Source organism: Erinaceus europaeus, chromosome 18 (assembly GCF_950295315.1).
Source record: "Erinaceus europaeus chromosome 18, mEriEur2.1, whole genome shotgun sequence".
Taxonomy (NCBI): Eukaryota; Metazoa; Chordata; class Mammalia; order Eulipotyphla; family Erinaceidae; genus Erinaceus; species Erinaceus europaeus.
The window spans coordinates 17,006,184-17,017,617 of record NC_080179.1 but is presented as its reverse complement, the minus strand read 5'-3'; the positions used below and the strand labels follow the sequence as shown (position 1 = coordinate 17,017,617).

Genomic DNA, 11,434 nt, shown 5'->3' with positions numbered 1-11,434 from the left:
ATCTGTTTTAAATGGTTGACTTGGAAATGTCGCAGTGCTAAGTGGCTTTTCGGATGGTCTTATTTATTACTTTGTCAGGTTTCTTTAAGAAGAGGGTGTGTTGGGGGTGGGGGAAGAGGTGTGTGTGTGTGTGTGTGTGTGTGTGTGTGTGTGTGGTGGTGGGGGACACCTCCGCTGTTTCTCCTCCCCGGGGTTGCACCGGGTGAGCCAGCAACGCCTCACTGCCACTTAACAATCCCTCTGTGAGTACTGCGACAGAGAGACTCCACGGGAAGCCCAGCACCAGTCTCCCCTTCCAGGGCAGAAGTCACCTGTTGGAGAAGGCTCCTGGGTACCCTGCCAAGCTCTCCAGCTCTTCTTGGCCACTCCCGACTTCCCTCTCTACCCTTCACCCCGAGTCCCAGTGGATATTTCACACCTCTCCATACCTTCCCTCGCTAACCTTGGGCCGCATCTCCCCCCCCACCCCTCCCCGCTCCCATAACTTATGCTTGACTAGAACTGCTTGGGTCTTCTCTCTCCTTAATTTCTTTACTGCTAACCCCACCCCCAAATAAACAGCAAGTGTTTGAAGCAAAAGACTGCTTATGAAAAGCAAAGAAAGCAACCCCCATAGCCCATCCCACCCAGAGAGTGGTCCAGGGTGCACCCAGACTCCCTTGGAGAACTCAAAGAGCCCGGTGGGGTGGGCGCACTTTTGGATCAAGGGATCTTGCAAAAGAGATAAGAAAACAGGGAGGGACACAGTCCCACAGCCTCCTCACCTACTCCCTCTTCGTGACAACTTGTCTGTCGCACTAGAGCTTTTGGGGTTCATGGTTAAGATTTTCTTTCTTAAAGCAGGATGTAGGTTAGGAAGAGAATGTGGTCTTTAAGAGCCCTAAGTACCCAGATCTGTACTGGGCTTTGGTGCTCCTGGTTCTTAAGCAACCCACGCATGATACCCCGAAGAAGCAAAGGAGACCTCCCCCAAAACACACATACAGACACAGACAGATACACACACACACACACACACACACACACACACACACACACACACATACACACTCCAGCTCGCGGTTGCTGAGTTCTTGCAAGATTCGCAGTTATCTGAGTATATTTCTCTTCATATGGACAAGATCTGGAGACGACTCAGGATGAGTCCAGCCTGCAAAATGCGGAAGCGCCTATGTGTGGCCTTGTTCCCCACACTGAGTATGGAGGCCCCAAGAAGGTCCTTTAGCAGGTCCAAGAAAACAGGGCGCTGAGGGCTAGGGATCCCACCTTGGAACTGTGTGCCTTTGCCCCGCAGAGGAACTTGTAGGCCCAGGAGGTCTCGAGTGGAAGTGGGTTGTAGCGGGGGCACGAAAACTCGACTCCAGGCTGAAACGTGACATGCAAATCTTCACGGGTTAAACAAACAGCCGAGCTAGTTGCAGCTTCAGCGGGGGTGGCGGTGGGGGCGGACGCGCCTAGCGCCAGTCTCTGTTTCCAAAGTTGTTACAGTGTGAAAATAAGCGGCTTCGTGCAGCTTGTTGTATGGGCTGATGTCTCCCACCCCCATCCCAGCCCCCAGCGAATCCTGGCAGATAATCAGCACATCCCACTGTTTAGTCATATTTGACAACTGGGTTAACCTGGTATCTAGGCGCTGGCGAAAACGTACAAAGGGTACCTTCAATTACCAGCAGAAGCTTCTGGTGTGAGTGGCACTCTTATTACCCCCTCGGGTCAGAGGCCAGAATGACAATTAGGAAGTCACTTAGACCACTGGGAGAAGGGGGGAATGGTGGGATCTAGCAGACAGATTCCAGACTCTCCCCACAAGTCTGTGGGTGTAGGTGGACCTGAACCGAGAGAGGCCTACTTCTCTCCTCTCCAAGGAGCAGTCTTTTTGCGCCCTCTCCTCTACGAGACGCTGAGAGTTGAACACAATTGAATCAGGGGGAAATAATGCACTAGGGAGAAGACAGAGGACCATGATGCCGGGTTGGGGGGGGGGTATAGCGAGCGAGAATGATGAATTCCAGCTGAAGTTGTGCTCGGTGAGCGGAGAGCTTGGACAAAGTGAGTGTTGACATTTCCATCCACACTTGAGCCTCGCTGGTGTGGTCTCCTCCTCGGCTCCCCCCTCCCCTCCAGCCGTTTTTCCCATAAGTGAGGAGTGGAGTAGGACTGTCAGTCCTAACTTCCATCAGTCCGGGGTGGTTTGGAGGGCTTACGGCTCGGTCTCAACGGTACTTAGACCTAGCTTAGTGCGTGTGTGTGTAAATTTTTAATTGCACTGTAATTTCTCGAGTTCCAAGCCCCCGGACCCTCCTCCCACCCCCAATGAGCTTGCAGCTTTGACTGGCACGCGCCAGGAGCCCGGGTTCGGGCCCCTCGGCGCGTCTGATTGGCTGCAGGGCAGCTCCCGTCTGCTTTGTCTGCGTCCTCATTGGGCGAGAGGCTCAGCCAGCGGCACTTCAAAGCGGGTGCTCCTGGCACTTAGGCTGAGTTTAGCCGGCGGGAGCCCGGAGTCGGCTCGGCGCGAGCGCGGGGACGCGGAAGCTGCGCGGGTCGCCAGCGATTCTCCCGAGCAGCCGCCAGGCTCAGCCTCGCTCTCGGCCCGGCCGCGCCGCCCAGGGACCTGCTATGGCCACGTCTATACTCGGGGTAAGTCCCAAGTGTGGCAACGCACTTGCTTGCTTTCACTGGAGTCATTTTTTCGTTATGGCTTCTCTGCTTCTGCGGCGTAGGAGAAAACTGTTGCTGCTGGACTGAAGCTTCAGCTGCTTTTAGCACTTGCCACGTTTTCAGCACCGATTCTTTCCAAGCTATTGGGACCTGGGAGATGTCTTTTAAGGCAGTTGTTACCGAGCAAGTCCCTTTTTATATGGTTTCTTGAAAGCCTAGAGGATTCTTTTCTTGTCTTCCTGACTTATACCCCCACCCCCACCCTTGCTTCTGGGTTTGGTGCAGTTTCGCGACAGTGCTATTTTCAGGAAACAGCCTTAAACGGTTGTTTCTTTTCAGTCGATATAGTCATATTAACAAACATTTACAGTTCTCCGGCTCCACAGTTCGCCTCTGACTTTGCAATCCATCACCGGGTCGCTTCTCGATGTATTGTTTTCATAATCTTTGTGTATGTGCACACATTTGAAAACAAGGCTTTTATTTTTTGTTAATAAAGTGAAAGGAGTCAAATCGTAGTCACTCTAGGGAGGAGTGCCCTAACTCCCCCCTCCCCCGCCCCTCGGGTTGTTGTTTCGGCCTCCTCCGCCCAGTTGTCCGTGGCCGACGTGTTTGCCTCTCTCAACCCCTAAGGATTTTAAGAAACGGGCCTTGAGCGGTGAGCGGAAGTCTAGAAACCCAAGTCCAACTTTGGGCGGGGGGTTGCAGAGACTGAGTCAGGAGAACCTGGACGTCTTTGACTTGGAGCTCCACGGAAGAACAACTTTCCGGCAGCTCCGGGGCCCGGGCCCTTGGGATCGCCCGTGCCCCATGCAGGGCGCGGCACAGCCTCGGCCAGCGCGCCAGGAGGAGGCGCGACCCCGGGAGACACAGGCTCCCCCACCCCAACCCCCTGGGACTAGCCCGGGGAAGAGGAGCCTGCTCACGGGTGCACTTTGTGTCTCTTCCTCCCCACCCCCACGTCCTCCTGCCCTCTCTCCTTGCTCCCTTCCCTCCCCTTCCCTTCCCTTCCCTTCCCTTCCCTTCCCTTCCCTTCCCTTCCCTTCCCTTCCCTTCCCTTCCCTAGGAAGAGCCACGCTTCGGAACCACCCCGTTGGCCATGCTGGCGGCGACCTGCAACAAGATCGGGAACACAAGCCCTCTCACCACCCTGCCAGAGTCCAGCGCGTTCGCCAAGGGGAGCTTCCACCCCTGGAAGCGCTCCTCGTCCAGCTGCAACCTCGGCTCCAGCCTCTCGGGCTTCGCGGTGGCCACTGGCGGCCGTGGGTCGGGCGGCCTGGCGGGAGGCTCGGGCGCCGCCAACAGCGCCTTCTGCCTGGCCTCCACGTCCCCCACGTCGTCCGCCTTCAGCAGCGACTACGGCGGCCTCTTCTCCAACTCGGCCGCGGCGGCGGCGGCGGCGGCGGGGGTGTCCCCGCAGGAGGCGGGCGGCCAGTCGGCCTTCATCTCCAAGGTGCACACGACGGCGGCCGACGGCCTGTACCCGCGTGTGGGCATGGCGCACCCGTACGAGTCGTGGTACAAGTCGGGCTTCCACTCCACGCTGGCGGCGGGCGAGGTGACCAACGGCGCGGCGTCGTCGTGGTGGGACGTGCACAGCAGCCCGGGCTCGTGGCTGGAGGTGCAGAACCCCGCGGGCGGCCTGCAGAGCTCGCTGCACTCGGGCGCCCCCCAGGCCTCGCTGCACTCCCAGCTCGGCACCTACAACCCCGACTTCAGCTCGCTCACGCACTCGGCCTTCAGCTCCACCGGCCTGGGCTCCTCGGCCGCCGCCGCGTCGCACTTGCTCTCCACCAGCCAGCACCTGCTGGCCCAGGACGGCTTCAAGCCGGTGCTGCCCTCCTACTCGGACTCCAGCGCCGCCGTGGCGGCCGCCGCGGCCAGCGCCATGATCTCGGGCGCCGCGGCCGCCGCCGCCGGGGGGAGCTCGGCGCGCTCCGCCCGCCGCTACTCGGGCCGCGCCACCTGCGACTGCCCCAACTGCCAGGAGGCCGAGCGGCTGGGCCCGGCCGGGGCGAGCCTGCGGCGCAAGGGCCTGCACAGCTGCCACATCCCCGGCTGCGGCAAGGTGTACGGCAAGACGTCGCACCTGAAGGCGCACCTGCGCTGGCACACGGGCGAGCGGCCCTTCGTGTGCAACTGGCTCTTCTGCGGGAAGCGCTTCACGCGCTCGGACGAGCTGCAGCGGCACCTGCGGACTCACACCGGCGAGAAGCGCTTCGCGTGTCCGGTGTGCAACAAGCGCTTCATGCGCAGCGACCACCTGAGCAAACACATTAAGACGCACAACGGGGGCGGCGGGGGCAAAAAGGGCAGCGACAGCGACACGGACGCCAGCAACCTGGAGACGCCGCGCTCCGAGTCCCCCGACCTCATCCTGCACGACTCCGGGGTCAGCGCCGCCCGGGCGGCCGCGGCGGCCGCGGCGGCGGCGGCGGCGGCGGCCGCGGCGGCGGCGGCGGCCTCGGCGGGAGGCAAAGAAGCCGCCTCGGGTCCCAACGACTCTTAGAAGCCGGGCGGGAGGCGCGAGCGGCGAGCGAGCGAGAGGTGCGGAGGGCCGTGGCAGGGACCGACGGCGGGGGCTCCGGGGACGCCCCTGGCCGGAGCGAGGTGGAACGGCCTCCCCCCCCCCCGGGCCCCCCAGCAGCGCCCCCTCTGCTGTCCCAGCCCAGGCGGGAATCGAACGCGTGGTCCAGGAACAAAAGCGAACCAGCGTCCGACACCACACCTAGAAAAACTGCACAGACACACCAAGGACCTACCACCATCTGTTAATGAGCACGCACATTCGCGCGCGCACACGCAAACAGCAATACACGCAAACGCTCCCTTCTCCCCTCCACCCTCTCCCTCCTCCCTCTTTCTCAAAATCAAGGCACCACTCTAGCAAAGGACTGTCAGAACATTTGAAAACAAACGGAACCTGCAAAAACAGAGCCTTTGCGTGGATTATATTATATATAAAATGCTCCAAGTCCTGCTTGATACTACTTACAATGAGACTTTTTTTCCTTAAAAAAAAAAAAAAAGGAAGCATCAAAAAAAAAAAAAGGCTTAAGGTGAGAAATTAAACTGGAAGTCTAGTGACAGTTTCTCTGTATTTCATAACATCTGTATAAATAGAGTTCAACAGATTGTGTTCTCTTATTTTCTTGTAAATGTTAATTCGAATAGAGGGTTTTTTTGTGATTTCCTGAAATTCAGGGAGTTTTTTTTTTTTTAATTTTCTGATGCACTTTGTGAAAGTCGGTATATATGTAAAAGATATTTAAAATGTTGAGTTATCATTTTGCTCAGACACGTAAGTTAAGGTCATTTAAAGAAATTAAATGCGTTTATCTGTATGAAGAAAATCTTGACATCATATTTTCATTTTGGTATTATTAAAGGACTCTGAACAATACATTTCTTCTTTTTTTTTTATCCTGTTTTCCTCTCATAACCTTTACATAGGTCGACTTTTTTGTTGGGAAAAATTTTTCTCTTAATGTTAGTTTTAGGTAATGTAAGGTTGTGTCCATTTTTAAAAGCCATAATCCATATTTGATTTTTGAGAAATTAAAATCTATTTGTATACCAGCAGCATAAATTAAATTGGGTTAAAGATTGTGTAGTTGTATTACTTAATGGGAGAGTTCTCAAAAGGTGACAGAAAAAAAAAAAAGCTAAAGTTCTCGAAGCTTTATCTGGGAAGGTGCTTAAACCTCCTGGAGGTTGTCAGAGAAAAGTCCAGTGGGTTTGTTTGTTTTTAAGAAGTGATTTAAAGACAATCTGCAAAAGGAAAAGACTTTTTAAAAAGAAGCCTTTTAGTTCCCAGGCCCCTCTACATTGGGAGGTGACTCAAGGGAATAAATTGCAAGAGTCAATACCCCGGAAAAGACATTTCATGCCTAAATGAAAATCTTGTTAAATGTTATTAATTTTGACTTAGAGCACACAGCAGCCCCCTGTGCCTTGTATTCCCTTATTAGGGATTCATGTCTTATCAAATATCTAATTAATCTCCTAGACATCATTTGTTCTGGCCAACTTTATCTCAGCTGGTCCACGGGGAAAACTCCAAATATTCTCCGTGACAAAGCTCCCTTGAAGATCTTTTTAATTGTCTAAATTAACTGCACCAAATTTGCATGTCAAACGGTAAAGGGCAACCTGAGATAAAATGTAAACGTTTTAAAAGCCCCCAAACTAAGCACTTGATTTGATAACTAGGCTTTTTAATGTTATGGAAGACAACTGCTCCTTTCCTTTCAAAGAGGCTGATCTATGCAAATAGTGAATTGGAAATGCCTAGGTCCCCCAGCCGTCAAATGGCCCTCGCAGGTTATTTGAATATCAGTGGTGCTGCTTCTGAAAAGGTTCAAGGATGCTCTCTGACTTCTTTGTGATTACTCAGTGCGGCGTCTTATTCTGAAGAAAAAAAACTCAGGAATAATTAAAGGCTGGGATCAGGCCTGGGAACACATTTGGGACAGGAATCTCATTTAGACAGTCTCTTTCAAAATAAGGCACAGTTAAATTGACCAGAAGGCAATTATTGAAATGAAAATTATTTTCACTCTCTTTGTCTTCTGACCACCAACTTAACAGCTCAGTTTAAAAGACAGAGAGAAGGGAGAGAGACGGAAAGAAAACTGGTAAAGGAGATAATTTAGCAATTCGGGGAAAAATGTGAATTTAGAAAATAAGTGCATTATTTACAGAATAAAAATATTTCTAAAAGTCTCCCTCACACAATAGGCGATTCAAGCAAAGTCACTCCAGTGGGGGAGGAAAAAAATATTTCGATTATTCTTCGTCTTGGGAACTTGAATGAAGGCTTTTGTTTTGAGCGGATGGGAAAAAAAGGGAAAAAAAAAGATTGTCTTTATGAACAATCAACAAAATGTTTTCGTCACAAACTGGGTTCTGAAAAGACAAGTAGCAAAGGAGCGATAAAATACAGAGCGCAGGTCCTCGGCGGGGCGCCCACGGGGCCGGGTGGCTTCTCCTTTCTGTTCCTCTGGCTTATGCCCCTCGGGACTTTTCTTTACTTTGGCCATTTTTCCCCCCTCCCAGCTCAAGCAGTTCAGAACTGGGGAGCCCTCTTCCCCTTCTCACCCCCCCCCCGCGCTAGCCATCTCCCTCCTCCAGCGATGGCTTGTGGTGAAGGTGGGGGGTCCCCTGTGAGAGCTGGCGGGGTGCCTGCACCCAGGGGCTCTGGGACGAGGCTCAGGGAGGGTGCCCACGGGTGTGTTCGGGAGGTGAGGGTGTAGCTGGGCTTCCCGAGGAAACAGGGCGCCGGTCTGGGGTTGCAGGCAGCTTTGTTTCTCCTGGAGAATGAAGGCAGATCAAAGGGGCGGGCGGCGCAGGTCCCGCTCGCGGCGCAGCGCCCTCCGCAGCCCAGTGATCAAGGCCTCTGCCCCGCGGGTCAGCGCACGTCCATCACCGCGGCTGCCAGTGGCGGTGGGCGGCTGCCCGGGTCCGAGTCGCGGGCACCGACCTGCGGGCCCAAGCTAACAGCAAACACAGACCACCCCCTCAACTCCCCCAGGGGCCTCGGGGGGCGCGTGGGAAATCGTGGCCCGAGCTGGTGGCGGCCACCCTCCGGACTGCACGGCTGGAAGCGGGGGCGAGAGGGCTGCAGCCTCCTCCGGAGAAGGGGCCGCGTCTCCGGGGCCACCTCGGGGCCGGGCAGGCTGGGCTAGTCGAGTATCCCCGGATTGAGACGAGCTGGGGGCGGCCGCTAGGGGTTGGGGTGCAGGCCAGGGCAGGGGAGGCCCAGGGGCGCAGACCCCGCCGGGGTCTCGTTCGGGCCCGGGGAAAGGGAGCCGAGATTTCGTTTCAGACGGTTTCCCGCCCCGCAGCTTCCTGCGCAGGGGAGGAACCAAGTTTTCTCCGGCCCTGCACGTACTCAGCCTCACCCACACCCTCCTCCCCACGATGCTTCCTTGTCGGGTGCTGCTCTGTCCTCTGGGGGGAAGAATCGATTCCTACCTGATGAAGGAAAATAAGAAATAAACAAACAAACAAACACGAATCTCTCTCCCTTCCCCAAAGGGAAAAGATTATTTAGACGAGATGAGATGGTGCACCTGGACGGCGTGTCTGGACGGACATCCCGTCACATCGTTGTAAGTCGTGTAAAATTGAATTTCTTTTTTATTCAGATAGAAACTTTATTTATTTTAACTCTAATCTTATTTGCATCTATTATCTGTATTCACCAAGGCTCTCTCCCACTACAAAAATGCAGATGAAGTAAATCTCACATAAATCCCGCCCATTTGTGTAATTGGTATACTAAGTGTTTATTTTAAGTGAGAATAATTTAGCTACAAATTTTCTTAAGGAATAACATTCTTAACACATTAAAAAAAACTGAAAACTCTGATTTGCTTTTATGTTTGACAGTCGCTCTTGATTCCCGGCAGAGGAGCTTGGCGAGTGCGGCTCGCTGGCGCCATCTAGAGCCCCTGGTTGAGAAGGCCGCGCTGTCCGCCCACCTCGCCGCGCAGAGCGGGGAGACCCGGCCTTTGCCTTCAGCGGCGGCAACCCTAAGAATCCTGCAAAGGAAAAGGCCAGTTTTTTTTCTTTGTATTTCGAGGGGTGGGGAATATCCCCACAACCTGTCTTCACGGAACGAACACGGGTGGAGAGAGTGCAACCCGATTTAGCAGCGGCCGGCAGGACTTCTCCCAGGAAAGGAGGTAGTTTGGGGCAAGTTCTACCGCAAATGTAACCAAAACAAGACAGCAAGCACCCTGCTCGGCTTTAGTCTTAGAAGCTCTGCCTTCATCGTGCCTTTCAAAGCAACTTCAGCGCCTTATAGCTCCCAGTTGGGCGCTAGGCGCCGTCGACTGCACCCTGCACCCTGGATGGACCCAGGGTGGGGGAGTCCCCCCGCTTTCACCCAGTGACCCCAAGGCTCGCGGACGGCGTGGTCCGCGTGGACCACCCGGGACCCACCGGCGCCAAGCTGGTGGCACCGGGCGGCCGGCCGGTTCCAAGGCTCCATATACCCAGTGGAAGGTGAAGGGAGCGAAGGCAACCCCGAGCCAAGGGTGGTCGAATCAATCCTCCGCCCTAAGGCCATCCCACCCCTTCGCGCGTGTGTGTGTGTGTGGGGGGGGGAGGCTGCTGGGCAGCCTGGAGCCTGGAGAAGCACACAGGACCCCCCCAGGGGGGCCAGAAGCCCCCCACCCCCTCGCCCCAACCCCTACGAACGGATCTGCACTCCGGGCGGGCGTAAACCGACCACCCATTGTCCCTACCTTTTTCTCTTTGAGACTCAACTCTAAAAATCGGGTACCAGTTGGGGGGGGCGTTGGCCAATCTTCTCTCCTTTCTGGTGCACCTCCTTCCCCTCTCCTTCCTACTGCTGCACCCCAGCCCACTCCGTTATGCAGTGGCTCCCCCCCCCTTCCTTTCTGGCACCACCATCCGCCTTCTTAATATTTTCCATCTGCAAAGCTAACACTGGCAATTCCTACGTGCATGGCAGCGGAGGCGCCGGGGCCCGCAGCTGCTGAAGCGGCCGAGGCGCGGGGCTCCCCGAGTTCCAGCCCGGGAGAAGCTGCACGCTTCCGGGAGCTCGCAGCCACTTTTGCAGTGGGTAACTCGGCTGGGTTTGTATTTGCTGTTTTAATACAAACCCTGCCGCACTGCCTATTTCAAAGATGTGCTAATTACTACTTGGCTAGCAGGGCGCAAAGTCCTTGTCCATTTCCCAGTACAAAGTAGGTTGCTCGAAAATTTGAAATTGCCTTTCAGCCTAAAGCTGCCTTACCTGAATGTCATAATTACAGTAATTATGTACATCCAAATTACATGCTAATTAAATTAGAATCAAATCGTTCTAAATCGAAATCAAATGAGGTAGTGAAGAATTAATCAATGACAACATAAATAGAGAGCTTCCTTCAGAGATATTTATTGTAACCATCCAAGGAGGAATTTGATCTGAAAAAGTCACCTGTTTATTTACTTTCAAATTAGTAATCAGTTATTATCCCTTCTCCATAATTTTAACCGTTCAATGTTATTTACCCCCCACCCTTTCCAGACGCTTGAGTTTATAGAAATATGTATGAGGTAAATACATACAGACATGCCTACCCTATATGTCATTGGGACAAATACATAAATTTATACAACGTGCCAGTGATTCCAGTTAAGGGGGAGGGTGCCCAGTGTCCTCCAGGGACCCGGTCCTCCAGGGTCTATTCTCTGTGACCATGAGAGAAAAGCACTTGAGTCCTTAGGGCTTCCAACACCCTTGCCTTCTTTCCCCTTAGGAGTTTATGCCAGGGATTTTTGGCATTGTTTCTTGTGCGAATCTCTTCTCACTTCTGGGTGATTCGTATAGAAAAGTGAGTGCAAAAAGAGAGGGGTTATCCCTAGTACGCTTTCTGCTTCCAGGTCAGTGAGGAGAGACAACTTTCCTTTCTTCCTTTTCATTTTTGGCCCCAGGGAGCAGGAGCTTACTGGTGTCATAAAGTGCCCCCTTCACCTGTGGAGCTCCAGCGACGGGAGAATTCTCTTGCTCTCCCCGCTGCGCAAGGAGAATATGTCCTCGGGCCTGAGTGGGCGAGGCTGCGGGGTCGGGGGCGCGGGCGAGGGTGAGCGCAGCTCAGCAACTTGCAAGAGGGCGCGAGGGTGGTGGTACGCGCTAGAAAGGGGGACGGGGTTACGCCGGGCTGCGAGCTGCCCCAGACCCCGACTTGTCACCACTTATGAGGAGTCCAGAGAGCATTTTTCTCAGAGGCAGATGGACCCCTCCACCCTTCTATGTGAG

The 11,434-nt window shown here is 54.2% G+C and overlaps 1 protein-coding gene across 1 annotated transcript; it reads left to right on the top strand.

Moving 5' to 3' along the window:
- Positions 1 to 2,496: 2,496 nt before the first annotated feature.
- SP9 (Sp9 transcription factor) lies at positions 2,497 to 5,467 on the top strand. The gene is made up of 2 exons (XM_007527221.3): positions 2,497 to 2,637; positions 3,725 to 5,467. The coding sequence occupies exons 1-2, from the start codon at positions 2,617 to 2,619 to the stop codon at positions 5,165 to 5,167; spliced, it is 1,464 nt and encodes a 487-aa protein (XP_007527283.2). The 5' UTR covers positions 2,497 to 2,616; the 3' UTR covers positions 5,168 to 5,467.
- The last annotated feature ends 5,967 nt before the right edge of the window (positions 5,468 to 11,434 follow it).